We start from the raw sequence: 24,591 nt of genomic DNA, 5'->3' as shown, positions 1-24,591 counted from the left end.
TTAACACCAAGAAGGAATCACCTCCACCAACCAAAAAGATATTCTCTCTGCTTAACACCAATAAGGAATCACCTCCACCAACCAAAAATATATTCTCTCTGCTTAACACCAAGAAGGAATCACCTCCACCAACCAAAAATATATTCTCTCTGCTTAACACCAAGAATGAATCACCTCCACCAACCAAAAAGATATTCTCTCTGCTTAACACCAAGAAGGAATCACCTCCACCAACCAAAAAGATATTCTCTCTGCTTAACACCAATAAGGAATCACCTCCACCAACCAAAAAGATATTCTCTCTGCTTAACACCAAGAAGGAATCACCTCCACCAACCAAAAAGATATTCTCTCTGTTTAACACCAAGAAGGAATCACCTCCCAAAGAGAGATTATCTCTGGCAAATGTTAACCCCTTACTTTAAACCTGACCTCGGCCCTGGACAGAGAGACGGGTGGATGAACAGGCAGTCTGACAGACAAGCGGACAGACAGAGAAAATCAGATGGACAGACAGGTGGACAGACAGGTGGACACAGACAGACAGATGGACAGACAGAGAAATCGGTGGACAGACAGAGAGAGACCGGTGGACGGACAGAGACAGGTGGACAGACAGACAGAGAGACCGGTGGACAGACAGAGACCGGTGGACAGACAGAGACAGGTGGACAGACAGATGGACACAGAGAGTGTTCAGCTTGTAGTTTGTGTCCTTGTTCTTGTTCCTGGCAGCATCATAAAGACAGACATGATCAAGCGATGGCCGCACCCAGCGGCACGATGCCGCCAGGCATAACCAAGCGATCAGGCAGACAGACACAGATTAGGAATGTTTTCATTTTTCTGGCTTCATTTTCAGAGATTTTTTGGTACAAAAATAAGACTAAAAACCACTAAACAGATTTTTAAATGACAGAGAAAAAGAACAGTTTCTCAAAAATGTAGTCTTTTAATTTTGGGGGGAAATTATTTTTATGGTGAAAAATGTTTTCATATGTGCTTATGAAAATAATGCATATTAACAGGCACATCTAAATATTTTGAATATTCATAACCAGCATTTCCCTTTTATAGTTTCTCAGGTATGAGAGTTGGGGTACGTCCCAGTAATCTCTCCTTAAGGGTGGACCCGTTCACTACAGATGGACATACAGTCAGCGAGAGACAGGTGGACAGAGTCAGCGAGAGACAGGTGGACAGAGTCAGCGAGAGACAGATGGATGGACAGTCAGTGAGAGACAGATGGATGGACAGTCAGTAGTGTTGTAGGTTCTCTTTAATAGAAGCGGTTTCCATCATTTCTGAACATGAAACTGATTGTGAGGTCACAGAAACAACCAGAACACATCAGTCTACAATACAGACTGGTCTATAGTCTATTCATTCATTCTCTAGACAGATAGACAGATAAGAGGAACTGCTGGCAGACGGCTCCAACGCCAAGACAACGACGCAACATCTAGGCAGTATTGGGCAACAGATGGCAGTTTTGAGAAGATACACCCTGATCTCCTCTTGACATATAAATTCCTGTTTGATCATGTGTCAAATGTGTCAAATGTCCCTGCAGCTGAGGCATCCAGTGTGGTGAATAAACTTGGCTCGAGTTTTTTCTAGTCGTCCGTTTGAGTTTTTACTCTGTTCAGAACCTAACAATACATTTAATAACAGTAAAATGTCTCTACAAATACCCCCCCTTCTTAAAACTCACCTAACATGTTGTACAGTACACACCTCTCCAACCCCTGCACACACACACAAACACACCCCTCCCCCTCACTGTATACACTCAGCGCAGACTATTCCCGTAAGATCAACAAAAAATGCATAAATAAAAAGTCAAATAAAAAATAAAAAGTCATAAATATACAGTTCTGATGGCTTTTCTAGTGAGCCAGATGGTGAAATGAACACAATGAACAGGAGGTTAGCTAGACAACATGTCAACACATCTCTGAGGAGTGTACATGGGACAATGTCAATAAAGTTGTTTCAAACAGAAATGTCAGTGCGGTAACTGTAGTTATTGGTCACGTTTCTGTAATATACAGTATCATCAGTCATACAAACAACGTTTTACATCAATACAACTACAAATCACATCTATACAATAAAAACATTTAGCATGATTCAGAGATTCCCCCCCAAATAATCACACAGTGTGTGTGTGTGTGTGTGTGTGTGTGTGTGTGTGTGTGTGTGTGTGTGTGTGTGTGTGTGTGTGTGTGTCAGCTCTCTGTGGACGTCATCATGTCCTCTGTTCCCTTCAGGATGAGAGGAGCTCCCCTGGTCTTCTCCACCAGCTCCGCATCACGATTCTCATATGGCTGGAGAGGGATGGAGAGGCAGGATGAAGGGGATTAGGTGGAGGACGAGGAGAGAAGGGATGAAAGGAGAAAGAGAGAGAGTTAGTAAGGTCCAGCCATCGGAGAGAGAGACAGATGAAGAAACAGAGAGAAATACAGTGTGGTGTCTTTCACAGAGGTGTTCAGTATCTGCTTCTCTCTCTGACAAGCACAGCAATAAACTGGATCACAGCACGTACAGATATCCTCCCTGCTTCTCTCTCTGACAAGCACAGCAATAAACTGGATCACAGCTCGTACAGATATCCTCCCTGCATCTCTCTCTGACAAGCACAGCAATAAACTGGATCACAGCATGTACAGATATCCTCCCTGCTCCTCTCTCTGACAAGCACAGCAATAAACTGGATCACAGCATGTACAGATATCCTCCCTGCATCTCTCTCTGACAAGCACAGCAATAAACTGGATCACAGCATGTACAGATATCCTCCCTGCATCTCTCTCTGACAAGCACAGCAATAAACTGGATCACAGCACATACAGATATCCTCCCTGCTTCTCGACATGACAAGCACAGCAATAAACTGGATCACAGCTCGTACAGATATCCTCCCTGCTTCTCGACATGACAAGCACAGCAATAAACTGGATCACAGCATGTACAGATATCCTCCCTGCTTCTCGACATGACAAGCACAGCAATAAACTGGATCACAGCATGTACAGATATCCTCCCTGCTTCTCTCTCTGACAAGCACAGCAATAAACTGGATCACAGCATGTACAGATATCCTCCCTGCTTCTCGACATGACAAGCACAGCAATAAACTGGATCACAGCACGTACAGATAGGAGACACAATACAACCAAGCTATAACCTAAATAAAACCCAACTATAACCCACAACCTATTTATTTAGCCATTTCTGTGGGTGGCAGGTAGCCAAGCGGTTAAGCGTGTTGGGCCAGTAACCGAAATGGTTACGAGTTCGAATCCCCGAGACGACTAGGTGAAGAATCTGTCAACGTGGCCTTGAGCAAGGCACTTGAACCCTAATTGCACCTGTAAGTGGCCCTGGATAAGAGCGTCAGCTAAATGACTAATATGTTTAGCTTGTAGTTTGTGTCCTTGTTCTTGTTCCTGGCAGCATCATAAAGACAGACATGATCAAGCGATGGCCGCACCCAGCGGCACGATGCCGCCAGGCATAACCAAGCGATCAGGCAGACAGACACAGATTAGGAATGTTTTCATTTTTCTGGCTTTATTTTCAGAGATTTTTTGGTACAAAAATAAAACTAAAAAACAGTAACAGATTTTTTAAATGAAAGAGAAAAAAAACGGTTTCTCTGTTAAATGGAGTATTTTATTTTTTACAATCTGGGGAAAAATATGTTTTCATACGTGCTTATGAAAATAATGCATATTAACAGCCATATTTATAAAACATCTAAATATTTTGAATATTCATAACCAGAATTTCCCTTTTATAGTTTCTCAGGTGTGAACATTTTCCCTTTTCAGATGGTGAGAGTTGGGGTACGTCCCAATAATCTCTCCTTTCTCCTGAAGGGTGCACTCGTTCATTACATTCCACACATCTGACAGCATTGGATTGGTGGAGGCACGGGCTAGAGGGAGTTCCCACCATATTTCTAATACCAGTCATTTCCTTTCAAATCAGTGAAGAGAAGTGAACGAGTGCACACTTTGGAAGGAAGAAGAGACAATTGGGACGTGACCCAGGAGTGTAGAAGAGGACGACTTGCTTTCACTTGACCACTGGGGGGCGCTAATGTATATCACGCTTTGCTGGAGGTTTGTGTGTGTGTATGTGTGTGTGTAAAAATTACAGTCCGTGTCATGGGTGGGGTAGGGTAAGTACGAGGGGAACATATTTCACTGTCACACCAGAGTTAATGCAGAATAGCGTGCGACACTGAAATGTTTCCCTCCTGTATTGTGCCGTTTGTTCGTTCTCCATTAGTGACATCACTGACAGGATGTGTAAACGTTTAACTGGTGTTTGTGTGGGGTACTGTAAACACACACACACACACACACACTCCTGTGTCTCCACACAGAGAGCAACAACACAGTGATGAGTCAGCCGTGTGTTTGTTTGTGTGTGTGTGTGACAATGTGTGTGTGTGTGTGTGTGTGTGTGTGTGTGTGTGTGTGTGTGTGTGTGTGTGTGTGTGTGTGTGTGTGTGTGTGTGTGTGTGTGTGTGTGTGTACACTCGCATGCCATAGCTACAGGTCACAGGAAGCATGACAAATAGTCAGACCCGTTTGAACCCCTTTAACATCTGGTTAACATCCCACCAGGCTGTCCAGGGGTGGCAGACAACCTTCCAACAACGTTCCAACAACGTTATAGAGACATTGTCAGTATTCAGAAAGTCTGTATGGAAAACAGTTGCATTATCAGAGTCCAGTATGGACCCAGCTGAAGACCAAAACGTTCCCTGCAGGGGCTGGCCTTACTCAACCGGACTCATTCAAGTCTTGGCGTTGTAGAACGTCTCTTTCTCTCTAGACACACAGATTGAGACAGTGCATCTGCATTAGAAGCTGCCCAGCACCATGTTGACAGAGTAGAAAATCAGCCCCATCACTCTCAATCCACTCACAACATTATGTTTGATCAGGTCTCTTTTTACAAACAGCACGTAGGCTTCCCCACCTCTAGTCTCTAATAACACACAGTCACTTCTCCAAACAGTACGCTACCGTTCGTTTCCAAACAATAATATCTGCATGATTACCTATTCATATTGCTCTATATAGAACAGACTGATAGGGCTGGTATGTTACAGCGTACATTACAAGCTAGCGTAACATACAGTATTATAACAACGAGCCTCCAAACACTCAAATATGGCATATTCTGTTTGCTTGTAAAGGGAGAGGGAGATACCTGGTCAGTTGTACAACTGAATGCCTCCTACTGAAATGTGTCTTCCGCATTTAACCCAACCCCTCTGAATCAGGGAGGTGGTTGTCGTCGAGGCCTGGTTGTTGTAGGGCTATTTTGTGACATTGTTAGGGTAGTCGTGGCACTGTAATTCTGTTGTTGTAGGTGTTTTAGTGGTATTGTGTAACGTTGTCGCTATTGTAGGTGTTGTCGTGGTATTGTGTTACGTTGTACTTATTGTAAGTGTTGTCATGGTATTTTGTTATGTTGTCGTTATTGTAGGTGTTGTCATGGTATTGTGTTACGTTGTACTTATTGTAAGTGTTGTCATGGTATTTCGTTATGTTGTCGTTATTGTAGGTGTTTTCGTGGTATTGTGTTACATTGTCGTTGTTGTAGGTGTTGCCATGGTATTTTGTTACGTGGTAGTAGTCACTTTAGTGGTCTTTTGTCCATTGTAGTAATTGTTTAAATGTTTTGTTAAGTTGCAGTGGTTATAGTGGTTGATGTCGTTACGGTGTGTCAGTGCATGGTGGTTGCTATGGTATAGTTTGGAGGCCATAACGTTGTTGTTACGGTGTAGTTGATGTCATTGTGACGGTGTAGCCACGTTGTTGTCACAGGACTGTTAGCTAGTTGTCATGGTGATGAAATTTGCTATAGCACCCTGTCAGTGATGACATTTTTACGGTGTAACTGCTTGTTACGTCGTCATCGTACGTCTGTCACCTATGTGTCTACTGTCCTCGTCTAATCGTCTGTGTCCGAGTGGTCGCCGTGGGGACGTATATGATTGTTGTCGTCGTTGTGGTTGTCGTGGTGATTGTTGCCGTTGCTCTCGGAGAGTACCTCTTGCTCCAGGGTGTTGCAGCGCATGCCGGACAGCGTGTCTTTGTGGCCGGCGCCGCCGCCGCGACACAGGCAGCAGAGGATCCGCTTGAAGGTCTGTAACATGTCCGTGTCTCTGAAGCTGTAGATGATGGGGTTGACCAGGGAGTTACACTCAGCCAGGACCAGACAGTACTTCTCATAACGCAGCACCTGGCACCATTCACAGCCCAGACCATCCAACATCAACAGCACCAGACCCGGGGTCCAGCAGATCACAAAACAACCTGGGGGAGGAGGGGGGGGGAGACGGGAGGAGGAGGAGGAGGGGGGGAGACGGGAGGAGGGGGAGAGGGGGGGGGGGGGAGACGGGAGGAGAGGGGGGGAGAGGGGGAGGAGAGGGGGGGAGAGGGGGGGGAGAGGAGGGGGGAGGAGAGGAGGAGGAGGGGGGGGGAGGAGGGGGAGGAGAGGAGGAGGAGGGGGGGGGGAGGAGGGGGAGGAGATGAGGAGGGGGGGGGGGGGGGAAGGGGGAGATGGGAGGAGGAGAGGGGGGGAGAGGGGGAGGAGAGGGGGGGGGGGGAGGAGGGAGAGAGATAGTTGTAAAAATTCAGCTGGTCAGTGAATACTGTACACACAGAGTCAGTATCCACTGTCAGTGTGTGGCTTGGGGTTGGTCGGACAGATCTGATTTCATTATGATAATATTCAATTACACAATTTCACGCCTCAGGAATTCACTGTACACACACACACACACACACACACTCTGTGACAGAGAGAAAAGGGGAGGTTGAAATGGAGGAGTGTTTTTGTGTCGTGGTGGTTTAACTATGCTGTTCCCTGTCAGGACATGCAGACATTCCTCGCTCACATTTTTGTTATACTATCCTTGTGGCGACCAAACAATTGATTCACATTCAAAATCCTATTTTCCCTGACATCTAACCCTAAACCTAACCCTGAATTAGCCTTTTTCCTTGTGAGGACCGGCGAAATGTCCACCATTGTCTGAATGTTCTTTGTTTTACTATCCTGTGAGGACTTCTGGTATCCAGTGAAACCCAAAACACACACAGCCTCTCTCACTCACACTTGCCATGCCAGAAAGAGAGACAACCAGAAATTCAAGGATTGCATATGAGCCTATATGTGAGAAACAGAGACATCAAATTCCTTCGAGGAATTTAATCAGAAGTTAAAAATGCTGGAGCAGAAGCTTGGGAGAGAAGCAGGAAAGAGGAGAAGGAAGGAAGAGAGTGAGGGGGAAGTTGAGTGTCTTGTTAAACAAGTTGGGACAAGCCAGAGAGGTGCCTGCATAAAAGAGAGAAAGAGAGAGAGAAAGAGAGAGAGAAAGAGAAAGAGAAAGAGAAAGAGAAAGAGAAAGAGAGAGAGAGAGAGAGAGAGAGAGAGAGAGAGAGAGAGAGAGAGAGAGAGAGAGAGAGAGAGAGAGAGAGAGAGAGTGTATACAGTTGAAGTCATCACGTTCATCTGTACAAACAATAATACTCAAGTATAAACACCATGGGACCACGCAGCCATCATACCGCTCAGGAAGGAGATGCGTTCTGTCTCCTAGAGATGAACAGACTTTGGTGCGAAAAGTGCAAATCAATCCCAGAACAACAGCAAAATACTTTGTGAAGATGCTGGAGGAAACAGGTACAAAAGTATCTATATCCACAGTAAAACGAGTTCTATATCGACATAACCTGAAAGGCCGCTCAGCAAGGAAGAAACCACTGCTCTAAAACCACCATAAAAAAAGCCACACTACGGTTTGTAACTGCACAAAGATCGTACTTTTTGGAGAAATGCCCTCTGGTCTGATGAAACAAAAATAGAACTGTTTAGCCATAATGACCATCGTTATGTTTGGAGGAGAAAGGGGGATGCTTGCAAGGCGAAGAACACCATCCCAACCGTGAAGCACGGGGTTGGCAGCATCATGTTGTGGGGGTGCTTTGCTGCAGGAGAGACTGGTGCACTTCACAAAATAAGGAAAATTATGTGAATATATTGAAGCAACTTCTCAAGACATTGTGGTAGTTATTGTTACATATAGGGACAGATATAATATTATAGAGCAAAGACATGTGTTCATCAATCCACAGGAGGAGAAGATGACACTTGGTGCATCTGATAGCTCTGATGAGGGAAGTACAAAGGCCAAAGCCATAAGTGCATAAGTGTTTAGGGTAAAAAGGAGGAGGTGACACTTAAGTGCATTATCTATTATAGAGGACAGGAAACCAAAGATTAACAGACATAAGTGTAATGGCCAAAACCATAAGTGCCTAAGTGCTTAGGGTAAAGAGGAGGAGGTGACACTTAAGTGCATTATCTATTATAGAAAGGGCTAGATACCAAAGATTAGATAGAGAGGAACAAAACATAAGTATAATAGCCAAGGCCATCAGTGCTTAGGGTAAGATGTACATATATCATTCTTAGGAAATGAAAGGGTCCTGCCACCATTATAATCTAATCAAAAGCAGATGTGGGCGTTAACAAGCAAGCTCTGAGATGAAAAGAAAATAATGGAGAAAGATCAAGGGAAGCTATTTTCATATAGAGGGAGGGGACTCTATACGTTAGGCAAAGACAGAAGTCCTATAAAGGCAGGACTCTGTGATATGAGAAGTTAGTCTTTTTCCATGGAGGGGTGCTCCCCTGTTACGTTTGTAATGGGGTCCTTTCATGGAAGGGCTCATTTTTGCTACTTTGTATTAAAGTCTATATTGAATTCACAAGTTCTTGTAAGAGTGTTATATTTCTGAGACGATTCTCCACGACAACATCAGTCAGGAAGTTAAAGCTTGGTCGCAAATGGGTCTTCCAAATGGACAATGACCCCAAGCATACTTCTAAAGTTGTGTTAAGGACAACAAAGTCAAGGTATTGGAGTGGCCATCACAAGGCCCTGACCTCAATCCTATAGAAAATGTGTGGGCAGAACTGAAAAAGCGTGTGCGAGCAAGGAGGCCTACAAACCTGACTCAGTTACACCAGCTCTGTCAGGAGGAATGGGCCAAAATTCACCCAACTTATTGTGGGAAGCTTGTGGAAGGCTACCCACTGGCTCCAGGTCATCTATACGTCTTTGCTAGGTAAAGCCTCGCCTTATCTCAGCTCACTGGTCACCATAGCAGCACCCACTCGTAGCACGCGCTCCAGCAGGTATATTTCACTGGTCAACCCCAAAGCCAATTCCTCCTTTGGCCGCCTTTCTTTCCAGTTCTCTGCTGCCAATGACTGTAACGAATTGCAAAAATCACTGAAGCTGGAGACTCAAATCTCCCTCTCTAACTTTAAGCACCAGCTGTCAGAGCAGTTCACAGATCACTGCATATAGCCCATCTGTAAACAGCCCATCCAACTACATCATCCTCATACTGTTATTTATTTTTGTTGCTCCTTTGCACACCAGTATCTCTACTTGCACATTCATCTTCTTCACATCTACCACTCCAGTGTTTAATGGCTAAATCTGAATTATTTTGCCACTATGGCCTATTTATTGCCTTTACCGCCCTTATCTTACCTCATTTGCACACACTGTATATATACTTTTTTATTGTGTTATTGACTGTATGTTTGTTATTCCGTGTGTAACTCTGTGTTGTTGTTTGTGTCGCACTGCTTTTCTTTATCTTGGCCAGGTCGCAGTTGTAAATGAGAACTTGATCTCAACTAGCCTACCTGGTTAAATAAAATGTAATTTCTTTATTTTTTATAAAAGGTTGACCCAAGTTAAACAATTTAAAGGCAATGCTACCAAATACTAATTGAGTGTGTGTAAACTTCTGACCCACTGGGAATGTGATGAACAAAACAATAGCTGAAATAAATCACTACTATTATTCTGACATTTCACATTCTTAAAATAAAGTAGTGATCCTAACTGACCTAAGACAGGGAATTTTTACCAGGATTAAATGTCAGGAATTGTGAAAAACTGAGTTTAAATGTCTTTGGCTAAGGTGTATGTAAACTTCCGACTTCAACTGTGTGTGTGTGTGTGTGTGTGTGTGTGTGTGTGTGTGTGTGTGTGTGTGTGTGTGTCCCGTCCCTCCTCACCCAGGATCATAGAAACAGTCTTCATCAGGTTGAACACAGTCTCCTTGTGTCGTATCTGGCTGGTGTGCTGAGACATCCTCTGGCTCTTGTGTCTGACGTACACAAAGATCCTGGTGTAGGCAGCCACCATGAGAGAGAAGGTGAACAGGTTGAGCACAGCCCAGAACACCAGGTAGGAGCGTTTGTACATGGGGGCCATGGTGGAGCAGTTGTCCAGGTCACACAGACAGTGCCAGCCCATGGTGGGAACCAGGCCCATGAAGATGGCTAGGCCCCAGATAAGGGCGATGAGCAGCACCACGCGGCGGTTTGTCATCTTACTGTGGAGCTGAGATGATATATACTTTATTAGTCCATAACAGATGGAAATGTGTTACCGCTTTCTCTCGACCACTCTTGATATACTTCTACTGTAATATCAACACACACACACACACACACACACACACACACACACACACACACACACACACACACACACACCTGCATGGTGAAGATGGTCTGGTGCCGCTCCAAGGCGATGGCCAGGAGGTTCAACACCGATGCTGTCAGACTGGAGTCGATCAGGGTCTGGAGGGAGGATTAATTCATCTATATTTGAAGGGTTTTAACACATTGATTGAGATAAGTCTGTTGAGAGGAGACAGGAAAGGTAGGAGAGATGGAGAGTCAGAAGACCAGAGGGTGGATTACAACCCACGCTGACTGGTAAACTTGGCTGTACAGTCGTGGCGAAAAGTTTTGAGAATGACACAAATATTAATTTCCACAAAGTTTGTTGCTTCAGTGTCTTTAGATATTTGTCAGATGTTACTATGGAATACTGAAGTACATTACTCATCTCATATGTATATACTGCACTCTATACCATCTACTGCATCTTGATGTAATGTATCACTAGCCACTTTAAACAATGGCACTTTTATATGTTTACATACCCTACATTACTCATCTCATATGTATATACTGTACTCTATACCATCCACTGCATCAAATCAAATGTTATTTGTCACATACACATGGTTAGCAGATGTTAATGCGAGTGTAGCGAAATGCTTGTGCTTCTAGTTCCGACAATGCAGTAATAATCAACAAGTAATCTAACCTCACATCTTGCCTATGCCGTTCGGCCATCACTCATTCATATTTTTTTATGTACATATTCCTATTCATTCCTTTACACTTGTGTGTATAAGGTAGTTGTTGTGAAATTGTTAGGTTAGTTTACTTGTTAGATATTACTGCATTGTCGGAACTAGAAGCACAAGCATTTCGCTACACTCGCATTAACATCTGCTAACCATGTGTATGTGACAAATAACATTTTATTTTATTTGCTTTGTAATTACAAGCATTTCATAAGTGTCAAAGGCTTTTATTGACAATTACATGAAGTTGATGCAAAGAGTCAATATTTGCAGTGTTGACCCTTCTTTTTCAAGACCTCTGCAATCCGCCCTGGCATGCTGTCAATTAACTTCTGGGCCACATCCTGACTGATGGCAGGATGAATTCTTGGAGTTTGTCAGAATTTGTGGGTTTTTGTTTGTCCACCCGCCTCTTGAGGACTGACCACAAGTTCTCAATGGGATTAAGGTCTGGGGAGTTTCCTGGCCATGGACCCAAAATATCGATGCTTTGTTGCCCGAGCCACTTAGTTATCACTTTTGCCTTATGGCAAGGTGCTCCATCATGCTGGAAAAGGCATTGTTCGTTACCAAACTGTTCCTGGATGGTTGGGAGAAGTTGCTCTCGGATGATGTGTTGGTACCATTCTTTATTCATGGCTGTGTTCTTAGGCAAAATTGTGAGTGAGCCCACACCCTTGGCTGAAAAGCAACCCCACACATGAATGGTCTCAGGATGCTTTACTGTTGGCATGACACAGGACTGATGCGAGCGCTCACCTTGTCTTCTCCAGACAAGCTTTTTTCCGGATGCCCCAAACAATCGGAAAGGGGATTCATCAGAGAAAATGACTTTACCTCAGTCCTCAGCAGTCCAATCCCTGTACCTTTTGCAGAATATCAGTCTGTCCCTGACGTTTTTCCTGGAGAGAAGTGGCTTCTTTGCTGCCCTTCTTGACACCAGGCCATCCTCCAAAAGTCTTCCCCTCACTGTGCGTGCAGATGCACTCACACCTGCCTGCTGCCATTCCTGAGCAAGCTCTGTACTGGTGGTGCCCCGATCCCGCAGCTAAATCGACTTTGGGAGACGGTCCTGGCGCTTGCTGGACTTTCTTGGGCGCCCTGAAGCCTTCTTCACAACAATTGAACCGCTCTCCTTGAAGTTCTTGATGATCCGATAAATGGTTGATTTAGGTGCAATCTTACTGGCAGCAATATCCTTGCCTGTGAAGCCCTTTTTGTGCAAAGCAATGATGACGGCACGTGTTTCCTTGCAGGTAACCATGGTTGACAGAGGAAGAACAATGATTCCAAGCACCACCCTCCTTTGAAGCTTCCAGTCTGTTATTCGAACTCAATCAGCATGACAGAGGGATCTCCAGCCTTGTCCTCGTCAACATGCACACCTGTGTTAACGAGCGAATCACTGACATGTCAGCTGGTCCTTTTGTGGCAGGGCTAAAATGCAGTGGAAATGTTTTTTGGGGATTCAGTTAATTTGCATGGCAAAGAAGGACTTTGCAATTAATTGCAATTCATCTGATCACTCTTCATAACATTCTGGAGTATATGCAAATTGCCATCATACAAACTGAGGCAGCAGACTGAAAATTAATATTTGTGTCATTCTCAAAACTTTTGGCCACGACTGTACACGTGTGCCGGGTTCCTCGGCATTAACTGCTGGACCACAGCGGCCACAAGGGTCCTTTTTTCAACTATGTGGACCTTTTGCTCATAATAGCTTAGTAAACATAAATCAGACAAACCTACAGTACTTTGACAGGAAAAGTTTTCCCAGTTTGAAAGAAAAAATGTGGATTCATCGATTCATGGGCCCTAGCAAGCATCAACTCGGGGACGGACCAGGATCAGAAATCAGCCCAGGCTTTTCTGACATGCCGGCCCATTCTTTCCTCAAGGACCTCATCACTAGCTAAATAATGCTAATTATGTGGAAAAGAAACTGTCCTTTGGCCAGTCCATTTCTGCATCAACTAATCCTATGGGGAAAACTTGTCTTGTGCTCCTGGCCATTGGTTCTTGGGACAGATTGATGGTCCGGTGTTAGTTAGGGTTAGGGTGTGTGTTGGACTCTCCTACCGGGCGTACAAACCACTGGTTCTTGGGACAGATTGATGGTCCGGTGTTAGTTAGGGTTAGGGTGTGTGTTGGACTCTCCTACCTGGCGTACAAACCACTGGTTCTTGGGACAGATTGATGGTCCGGTGTTAGTTAGGGTTAGGGTGTGTGTTGGACTCTCCTACCTGGCGTACAAACCACTGGTTCTTGGGACAGATTGATGGTCCGGTGTTAGTTAGGGTTAGGGTGTGTGTTGGACTCTCCTACCTGGCGTACAAACCACTGGTTCTTGGACAGCTTGATGGTCCAGGGCCCAGTGTGGAACATAAGGTGCAGGTAGGCGATACCTGAGAACAGGTCTGCTGCCGCCAGGTTGCCTAGGGGATAGTAGACAAGGACATTAGTTGGGTTGCTAAGGGGGGTAATATTACTGGTAACTTTCTAAAATGTACCAGTAAACTCCTGGATTTTAGGGAATTTTCACAGATATAAAGAATATGACATAAATATGACTAAATGTTTTGAAAGTATAATTTACCAAAGATTTTGTAGATTTAAAAATGACCAAAACTTCTGAAAATTCTGGTAAGTTTGGTAAATTAGTGTGAGCAGCTGCTAATTGACAGACACACACACACACACACCCTACCTAGCAGATAGTAGATAGGGAAGTGGAATCGTCGGTTGATGAAGATGGCCACCATGACCAGGATGTTGGCCAGGATGACGATGACAGACACACCCATGCCCAGGCTCACCACCACGTAGTCCCGAGGACGCCAGTGGGTGCTGATGTTCTTGCCACTATGTTCGTAGAAGAACTGCACTGTACGGTTGTAGTAGCACCCGGGGATGTCGTCTGTCAACTTGTCCATCTTGACCAATCAGAGGGGGTGGATGGGGTGGAGCGTAGAGTGGGCAGGAGTTAAGTGGAGTGAGGGGGACCAATTGGATTGTCCGGACGGATGAGCGGTGACGGGGGTTCGAGTGGATGGGACTCGCCCTATTGGTGGGTTTGGGGTGGTCTCGCCATGAGGGGTGGGAGGGAATGGACGGCCTCCAGTTTGATTGACGTCTATCTCCTCCAATCGTGTGTGGGCTGAGACGTTGTCCCTTCTCTTTGGTCTGTTGGGGGAAAGAGAAGTAGAATATTTAACAACATAGTTGAAGACACACTCTCTATTTTAATTATGACTAGCGTTAGGAGTTTTTCCTTTAGAGCCCTCAACTAGAGGTCTAGAGACTTTCCTTTAGAGCCCTCAACTCGGGTCTAGAGACTTTCCTTTAGAGCCCTCAACTCGGGTCTAGAGACTTTCCTTTAGAGCCCTCAACTCGGGTCTAGAGACTTTCCTTTAGAGCCCTCAACTAGGGTCTAGAGACTTTCCTTTAGAGCCCTCAACTAGAGATGTTCCTGGTCCTGAGGTTAACACTGATGAAACATCCTCCATGTAACAAACATCCCTACAGCAGGTTCCTCTGGTCCTGAGGTTAACACTGATGAACCAGCATCCCTACAGCAGGTTGCTCTGGTCCTGAGGTTAACACTGATGAACCAGCATCCCTACAGCAGGTTGCTCTGGTCCTGAGGTTAACACTGATGAACCAGCATCCCTACAGAAGGTTGTGCTGGTCCTGAGGTTAACACTGATGAAACATCCTCCATGTAACAAACATCCTTACAGCAGGTTGTTCTGGTCCTGAGGTTAACACTGATGAAACATCCTCCCTGTAACAAACATCCCTACAGCAGGTTGTCCTGGTCCTGAGGTTAACACTGATGAAACATCCTCCCTGTAACAAACATCCCTACAGCAGGTTGTGCTGGTCCTGAGGTTAACACTGATGAACCATCCTTCCTGTAACAAACATCCCTACAGCAGGTTGTTCTGGTCCTGAGGTTAACACTGATGAACCATCCTTCCTGTAACAAACATCCCTACAGCAGGTTGTTCTGGTCCTGAGGTTAACACTGATGAAACATCCTCCCTGTAACAAACATCCCTACAGCAGGTTGTTCTGGTCCTGAGGTTAACACTGATGAACCATCCTTCCTGTAACAAACATCCCTACAGCAGGTTGTTCTGGTCCTGAGGTTAACACTGATGAACCATCCTTCCTGTAACAAACATCCCTACAGCAGGTTGTTCTGGTCCTGAGGTTAACACTGATGAAACATCATCCCTACAGCAGGTTGTTCTGGTCCTGAGGTTAACACTGATGAACCATCATCCCTACAGCAGGTTGCTCTGGTCCTGAGGTTAACACTGATGAAACATCCTCCATGTAACAAACATCCCTACAGCAGGTTGTTCTGGTCCTGAGGTTAACACTGATGAAACATCCTCCCTGTAACAAACATCCCTACAGCAGGTTGTTCTGGTCCTGAGGTTAACACTGATGAAACATCCTCCATGTAACAAACATCCCTACAGCAGGTTGTTCTGGTCCTGAGGTTAACACTGATGAACCATCCTTCCTGTAACAAACATCCCTACAGCAGGTTGCCCTGGTCCTGAGGTTAACACTGATGAACCAGCATCCCTACAGCGGGTTGCTCTGGTCCTGAGGTTAACACTGATGAGCCAGCATCCCTACAGCAGGTTGCTCTGGTCCTGAGGTTAACACTGATGAACCAGCATCCCTACAGCAGGTTCTCCTGGTCCTGAGGTTAACACTGATGAACCAGCATCCCTCTGCAGTGTTGACTGTAAACCAGGCTGCTGGGGTTTAGATAACAACATTCCTTCTAGCTCAGTGTGTGATCTGTGTCGTCTTTACTGAACCAGATGTTACCTATGTAGTGATGTCTTCATTCTAGCAGGTTAGTGGACTGAAGGTAGTGATTTACAGTACCGTAACTAGTCCCTCCCTCCCTCCCTCCCTCCCTCCCTCCCTCGGCTCTACTCTCCTCCTAACAAAAGAAACAACAGAGCAGCTTTCTGTAGCAGAGAGACACACCTCACAATTACACAATCCAGCAGTGTAACCTAATCTCAATCCAAACACACAGCAACACACACACAGCCTTGGTGCCCCACTCTACGACTGAGAGACAGGGGGAGAGAGAGGGAAACAGAAAGAGAGCGGAAGTGGAAGAGTGGAAACGAGAGAGGGAAGATTAAATGTATACAGGAGAGGAATGGAAGAGACTGAAAGGTAATGAAAACATGAAGGATTGGGGGGAGAGGTGTTAAATAGCTGAGTTGGAGTCAGAAACAGAGGAATGCAGAGGGAGTGTTTGTGGTGTGTGAGCGTGTACTAAGAGATGGTCGTCTGGCCTCGAAGTCCCTCCCACCAGTCTCTCTATCTGACCGCTAAACAGAATGGATGTACAGCTCTCCCTCTCTAAAGCACCACATATCTAAACCACGACCACTAACTAACCTTCTCCTGACATAATCACCCGGCCTTTACGTAGCAGACATCTTAATCCACAGCCACTCAGAGTAGTGTCTGCACTGTGCAGAAGATCACTTAAAATGGGAGGCCACCGAGGAAATCAAACACATGACCCTGGCATTGTGAGAACCATGCTCTACCAACTAAACCATACAGGACCTCTACCATATCCCTGACCTCACTGTCTAACAGAACATACAGGACCTCTACCATATCCCTGACCTCACTGTCTAACACTATATAAACAGCTGTAGGACTACTAGGTGCTTATAGGGTTTGACAATCTGTTTTGTGTCACTGTGTGTACCACAATGAGCATGGAGAAAATAAAATCAAAAATCTGGTTTTCTGAGGAAGTCAGACACACGATTGTAGCCGAGCACACGGACAATCTCAAGACTACAAGTCCATCTCCAGAGACCTTGATGTTCCTGTTTCCACCGTACGTAATGTTATCAAGATGTTCAAGGCCCATTCCACTTTAGTCAACCTCCCAGGACATGGCTGCAGGAGAACACTTGATAGAAGATTGCAGCGACGGATTGTTTGAAAGGTGAAGGAAGCACCTTGAACAACTGCCACAGAGATTCAAGCTGACCTTCAGACACACAAAGTACGACAGTTTCAACTCTGTCCATCTGTCTCCAACTCAATGGAAGGGGGTTATATGGTAGGAGACCCAGCGGGATCCCGCTGCTGAGAGAGAGAGACATCAGAATTGTCCAAAACACACCTGAACATATCAAACTCCTTCTGGGAGAATGTCCTGTGAACAGATGAGACCAAATCAGAGATGTTAGGTGAAGCACGCCATCTCTATGTTTACAGCCTTCAAAGAAAACCTTCCCTGCAGTCAAACATCGAGGAGGTTCAGGGACGTTCTGGGGTTGTTCTGCTCCCTCTGGCACTAGATACTAACTCATATCCATCCTGCTTAGGGTCTTCTTCAGGATAAGCTGTTTAGATGCAGCTTTGATATCCCCACTCATGAGTATCCCTGTATCCATGACTAAACAGAACATTCGTAATTTAAATATATGGGTTAAATGGAATAGTAACTGAAATATGGACACTGGACAGGCCTATAACCTGCAGCGTAATTATGCATTCCTCGCAGTGAAATGAAACTACATGTTAATGTCGTCTCGGGAACAGGAGTGGAGAAATGATTTCTTTCAGCATCTCTTGAGGAAATGTGAATGTGCATGTAATGTGTTATCCTTATCACTGTTATGCCAGCAGACAGTATTTCAACCACAATATATGCACCCAAGACCAACTGAAGTCTTAGCTGGAGACGAAACAGTTTCAGATATCTAGGTATTTGGTAGAAGTACCTCACAGCTCCATCCATCTATCTAGGTATCTGGTAGAAGTACATCACAGCTCCATCTATCTAGGTATCTGGTAGAAGTACATCACAGCTCCATCCATCTATCTAGGTATCTGGTAGAAGTACCTCACAGCTCCATCCATCTATCTAGGTATCTGGTAGAAGTACCTCACAGCTCCATCTATCTAGGTATCTGGTAGAAGTACCTCACAGCTCCATCTATCTAGGTATCTGGTAGAAGTACCTCACAGCTCCATCTATCTAGGTATCTGGTAGAAGTACCTCACAGCTCCATCTATCTAGGTATCTGGTAGAAGTACCTCACAGCTCCATCTATCTAGGTATCTGGTAGAAGTACCTCACAGCTCCATCTATCTAGGTATCTGGTAGAAGTACCTCACAGCTCCATCTATCTAGGTATCTGGTAGAAGTACCTCACAGCTCCATCTATCTAGGTATCTGGTAGCAGTACAGTTCAAATGAAACATGGATTTTTAAACTCAGCAAAAAAAAGTTTATATACACAGTGGTGTCCGAAATTATTTACAACCTTGATTAAGATGATAAATAAATCACACAAATACTGAGCTATATTGTATGCGAAAAATAAATGGGTAAATTATATTATTTCCTACTAATACAATTGCTTAATTTTATGTAACAATACCTTTTTTCTGAAAAAGGTAGGGGTCAAAACTAGACACCCCTAAAGATTCTTATAAATAAAGTAGTCAAAAGTTTAGTATTTGGTCCCATATTTCAAGCATGCAAATACTACACCATGAGCGTGACTCTACAAACTTGTTGGATGCATTTGCAGTTCATTTTGGTGGCACTTTTATTGTAAATAAGAAGAGAATATGTCACTAAACATTTTAGTCATTTAACAGACGCTCTTATCCAGAGTGACTTCCAGTTAGTGCATTCATTTTAAGATTGCTAGGTGGGAAAACCACTTTTCACAGGAAGTACATTTTTCCTCAATAACGTGGCCACCAGTAAAGTCAGAGAGCTAGCGGGGGGGGGGGGGGGGGTGCGCTGCGGGAATATTTAGGATACTCTTTGAAGAGGAATGTTTTCAGAAGATGGGCAGGGACTCTGCTGTCCTAGCTTCAGGGGGAAGCTGGTTCCACCATTGGGGTGCCAGGACAGAGAAGAGCTTGGACTGGGCTGAGTGGGAGCTGCCCTCCCGTAGGGGTGGGAGGGCCAAGAGACCAGAGGTGGCAGAACGGAGTGCTCTGGTTGGGGTGTAGGGTTTCAGCAGAGCCTGAAGGTAGGGAGGGCCAGTTTCTCTTGCTGCTGCGTAGGTAAGTACCATGGTCTTTTAGTATCCACACTTCTACATTCATGTGGATCCAGTGACACAAAATGTATATTTCATTGATTTTAAAGTCAGGATATAATGCAACAAAATGTGGATAAAGTCAAGGGATGTGAATAGTTTCTGAAGGCTCTGTACATACCAAACATAGGCTCTAGTAAAGGGACTCCTAGTCTTCACCCAGTAACTCAGACTGTCACTGGTCATAGTAAAGGGACTCCTAGTCTTCACCCAGTAACTCAGACTGTCACTGGTCATAGTAAAGGGACTCCTAGTCTTCACCCAGTAACTCAGACTGTCACTGGTCATAGTAAAGGGACTCCTAGTCTTCACCCAGTAGCTTAGATTGTCACTGGTCATTTCACTTCCCTTACATGCTTTTAACGTGTTCCCATTGTGATTCCTGGTGTGTTAGGCTACAGGCCTAGTGGAATGTATGTACATTAAATGTTTTAGTTGGAAAAGACAATTATTGTTATTAGATGCCTTATTCTTATCATATTTTGTAATTCCAGACCAATATCCCTGAGATAAATATTGTATATAATGTTATGATAGCAGGGCTTTTTGTAGCACATTGGGGGGTTTTACCTTATTCATTCAATAAAGGTTTTGTTTCACTAATATGACCTCACTAGTGTATGTCCCTTCTCTGCGAGGCATCGGAAAACCTCCCTGGTCTTTGTGGTTCAATCTGTGTTTCAAATTCACTGCTCGACTGAGGGACCTTACAGATAATTGTATGTGTGGGGTACAGAGATGAGGTAGTCACTCAAACATCATGTTAAACACTGTTATTGCACACAGAGGGAGTCCATGCAACTTATTATGTGACTTGTGTTGGAAACTGACTAATTGACTTGAGGATGTTTTAGTATGTTTATAATCATATAACAAAGGGAGCCTGTCTCTGAGACAGAATGTTTCTATAAGGGGGAGATAGAAGTCATACTGTATGTTAGAGCGAATTGTTTGTAAACTACTGACATGTAACACTGTCTTTTAGCTTCACTGTTTTATATCCATATATATGTTATAACTTCACTGTTATATATCACAATATTCTTTCTGTATGTTATAGCTTCACTGTTAAATATCATTATATTATCTCAGTGTTATAGCTTCACTGTTTAATATCATTATATTATCTCAGTGTTATACCTTCACTGTTCTATATCATTATATTATCTCAGTGTTATACCTTCACTGTTCTATATCATTATATTATCTCAGTGTTATAGCTTCACTGTTCTATATCATTATATTATCTCAGTGTTATACCTTCACTGTTCTATATCATTATATTATCTCAGTGTTATAGCTTCACTGTTCTATATCATTATATTATCTCAGTGTTATAGCTTCACTGTTCTATATCATTATATTATCTCAGTGTTATAGCTTCACTGTTCTATATCATTATATTATCTCAGTGTTATACCTTCACTGTTCTATATCATTATATTATCTCAGTGTTATAGCTTCACTGTTTAATATCATTATATTATCTCAGTGTTATAGCTTCACTGTTAAATATCATTATATTCTTTCAATATGTGACTGCGGCAGGCTGCTAGAACGTATACTCCCTAGTGTCGAGGCTTCTCCTGACTGATAAGAAGACAGGGAGGTGGGTGGAGGAGATCCAAAGGTTCTGGACTCAAGCTGGGGCAATAACAGCACCTGTCTAGCAACAGAGATGAATTGTACATCCTAGACTCGGGAAGAGGGGGGGGGGGGGGGGGGGGGGGGGGCTTGTCTGAGTAGAGGGAACAAACAGAGGTTATAAATATATGTGCGTGCAATAGGCGTCACTACAATCCCTATTCGAATCCAGGCTGTATCACATCCGGCCGTGATTGGGAGTCCCATTGGGCAGCGCACAATTGGCCCAGCTTCATCCGGGTTCGGCCGTCATTTTAAATAAGAATTTGTTCTTAACTGCCTTCCCTAGTCAAATAAAAGGTTAAATAAAAAATGTATTCATACTTTGTCTTTGCAGCTGTATGATCCAGTGTGGTTTAATAAATCTAGCTTGAGCATTCTTCTGAGTCCGATTGGAATTTGTACCAGAATCTTAGAACCTAACCCGTGTTAAGCCAATTTTTTTACCCCTGAACTTATTTAGGCTCCTTGCCATAACAAAGGGGTTGAATACCTATTGACCCAAGACAGTTCAGCTTCTCATATTAAATTAAAAACATAATTCCACTTTGACATTATTGGGGTATTGTGTGTAGGCCAGTGTCACAAAATCTCAATATAATCCATTTCAAATGTAGGCGGTAACTCAATAAAATGTGGAAAGAGTCAAAGGGTATGAATAGTTTCTGAAGGTACTGTGTGTGTTTAATACACTATCCAGATAATAAAGTGTCTGATCACAGAACATAGAATAGAATTCTAGAAAAATACCTCCTTTCACTAAAACAGCTGTAACTCATCATTCACAGTAAAAGGTATTACTGATTTCAAATGATCAATCCTTACAAAATAAGAGAAAAACGTAGAGCATATTGAGTCTATCGTCATTAGGAAGTTGTGCTGAAGGCAGTTGTTTGGGGGGGAGAAAAAGCTCACGAGACATTTCACAGGTGTTTTTTCTTGACTGATTACCATTTGATTGATGTGTATTGGATGTCATATCATTTGAAAGGGCCGTTTCTCAGCTTTCAAAATATGTATCATACTTTCATATATGGTTTGACACCAGTAAAGTATGCTCATTCATGTACGCAGAGGTCATGGGCTCAGGAATTCCAACACTCTCCTGCCGATGATGCAACAATGCCAATATGGCGATTTCCAGTTATCTGGTGTTCTGAAGACTAGTGTTTCATGACCCTTTAACTGAGTGACAAACAGAGAGCTGGCAGTTACAAATGGGCCATGCTAAAACACCTACATCCTGTAGCTTACCACACACACACACACAGTATTATGGTGAGTGTGTGTGTGTGTGTAACTATGTGTGTGTACAGTAGACTGTTCCGTTGCCCTACAAACTGAAGAAGGCTACCAAGCCAAAACAGTCAGTTGTAACAAACTATGGCCCAAGACCAAATTCTGACATTTGGAGTCAGTTGTTGTTCCATACAGACCATGTTGTTTTGTCCAGACTGTGGTAACATGTTACAGTGTGACATCACCAGAACAGGCTCAGTGGCTGTTCTAAAAGCCTAGAGTCATGGTCCAGGGGTCATCCATGTTATTACATGTGTAGGTTGCTGCTGGGAGGGGGTACTAGAGAGTGTGTGTGTGTGTGTGTGTCTCAGAGAGAAGGGAAGTGAGGAGGTGACATGATTTCTCTGTACTCAGAGGAAGAGAGATGTTCACAGATCTTCTATCTTTAATTCTTAAAAGTCTAAAGCCATTGGGGAGAAACACATTGAATAACACATTCATTAAATGGCAAAGAAAACAGTCCAAATATAAATCATAATTAGGTTCTGAGGTGTCTGTCCCCATATCTAGTAGATCAGGAAATCTGGTTTGTTTTCACATGTTTTTGCACACATATTTCACTCATTTCTAGGGAAGGCACAAAACTACATTCATACTTCAATTTATTTTATTTTTTTAACTGCTACCGGTTACCTTCAGACGAGTTCCGTGAACAGAGAACACCATCTTGTTCGTGAGAGCCATCTTTCCATAGAGTGGTCATAATAGTTTGTAGGTGAAACCATTCGGATTAGTGATGCACTGATTTAACATTTTTGTCCGATACGGATATCCGATATTCATCCTCGCCAAAAAAACAGTAATGATACCGATAACCGATATTTAGAAATGTTGAGGCCTTTTAAGCATTCTAGTACAGTTAAATCGTTAACACACACATGGACGCAGCGGTCTAAGGCACTGCATCTCAGTGCAAGAGGCGTCACTACAGTCCCTGGATCGAATCCAGGTTGTATAACATCCAGCCGTGATTGGGAGTCCCAGAGGGCGGCACACAATTGGCCCAGCGCGTCCGGGCCGCCATTGTAAATGAGAATTTGTTCTTAACCGTCTTCCCTAGTTAAATGAAGGTTACACACACACACACACCACACTGACCATTAAGTTATTTTGTTGGCATTTACGAATGTCCCCATTACCAGTAGAATATAATCAAAACCTATTTCTTTCACTTACTTGCTGTGCTGTTTCATTGTTCATTTGTTCAGTCGTTTCATTCTCAACCAGGATTTATATGGAACGCCGTTTGGGTCTTTGCGTGTCAAAAAAGATACGTCAAATAGTCTTATTTGACGTGTTGACCAATCAGGACCTGAATATGACTGCACGTTAAATAATAATTGAATGCGTTCATACATTTTTTTTAGTAGTTATTACACCATTGCTCGTATTTCATATGTCACAACGATTCATCGATACGTATGCTATGATGCTGGTAAAGTTGTCTCGAGCACCTACAGTGCTGGTCAAAAAAAAGCTAGCTAGCTCATGGATGCAAACAATGTTCTTCCCCAAAAGCATAGCAACACAACATCTGTTTCAGTAGCTATAGTTAGCTAGCTAACTATATAGCTAGGTGTCATCCTCTAAAATAACCCTTATTTATAAGACAGTTCTTATTTGATTAATGATGGTTGGACCGTTCTATGTGAAGCTAGCCACAATAAGGATTAGCCACAATAGTGGATTTTGTGGTTTGCCTTCAAAATCAAATTATGGCATAATTCTACTATCTGTATTCATTTGCATCACAGTCAATTGCATACTTTTATTTAGAAGGCAAACCGCAAATTCCACTATTGTGCCTAATCCTTATTGTGGCTAGCTTCACAACACATAACCCGGTCCGGTCAAGCCTCACTAGCCAGATGAAGCTAGCTAGCTGCTTATAACGTTAGCTTTGGAAAACAGGGTTAAGTAGCTGGCTAGCTATTTATTTTCATGAACTGAAGTTCAATTTCAATAGGCGAACAACAAGTGGCAACCTAGCTAATACTTACTCACAAGGATTCCTAAATCATTGCTAAGAATAATGAAAATTACTGCAATTTCTACTGGTCATTGTTTTCAGGCTGGTTGCATTGGTGCTAGCTAGGTACCAAGCTAAAGCAAGCTACCCTAGAAGTTGCGGTTGTACAAATTATGCTTTATTACCAATGCGGTATTGTAAACATTGTTTGATTGTTTGCAGACTTTTTTGTACAGCTCTGACTACTGTATCTTTTCTGGCA

General features: G+C 43.6%; 1 protein-coding gene across 1 annotated transcript in view; it reads right to left on the bottom strand.

Annotated features, from left to right (window-relative positions):
• Positions 1-2,093: 2,093 nt before the first annotated feature.
• Positions 2,094-24,591, bottom strand: part of LOC120019608 (lysophosphatidic acid receptor 2-like) — a 31,271-nt gene continuing 8,773 nt past the window's right edge. Inside the window, exons 2-7 of the mRNA XM_038962954.1 lie at positions 13,993-14,468; positions 13,611-13,720; positions 10,618-10,704; positions 10,135-10,462; positions 6,079-6,344; positions 2,094-2,330 (exon numbers count right to left, since the gene is read on the bottom strand). Of these exons, the coding sequence (XP_038818882.1) occupies positions 2,232-2,330; positions 6,079-6,344; positions 10,135-10,462; positions 10,618-10,704; positions 13,611-13,720; positions 13,993-14,218 (1,116 nt within the window). The 5' untranslated portion in view covers positions 14,219-14,468 and the 3' untranslated portion in view covers positions 2,094-2,231. The remainder of the gene's footprint in view (positions 2,331-6,078; positions 6,345-10,134; positions 10,463-10,617; positions 10,705-13,610; positions 13,721-13,992; positions 14,469-24,591) is intronic.

The sequence above is a fragment of the Salvelinus namaycush genome, chromosome 2 (assembly GCF_016432855.1).
Source record: "Salvelinus namaycush isolate Seneca chromosome 2, SaNama_1.0, whole genome shotgun sequence".
Lineage (NCBI taxonomy): Eukaryota > Metazoa > Chordata > Actinopteri > Salmoniformes > Salmonidae > Salvelinus > Salvelinus namaycush.
The sequence above is the reverse complement of the archived record's forward strand: the minus strand, read 5'-3'. Positions and strand labels throughout refer to the sequence as shown.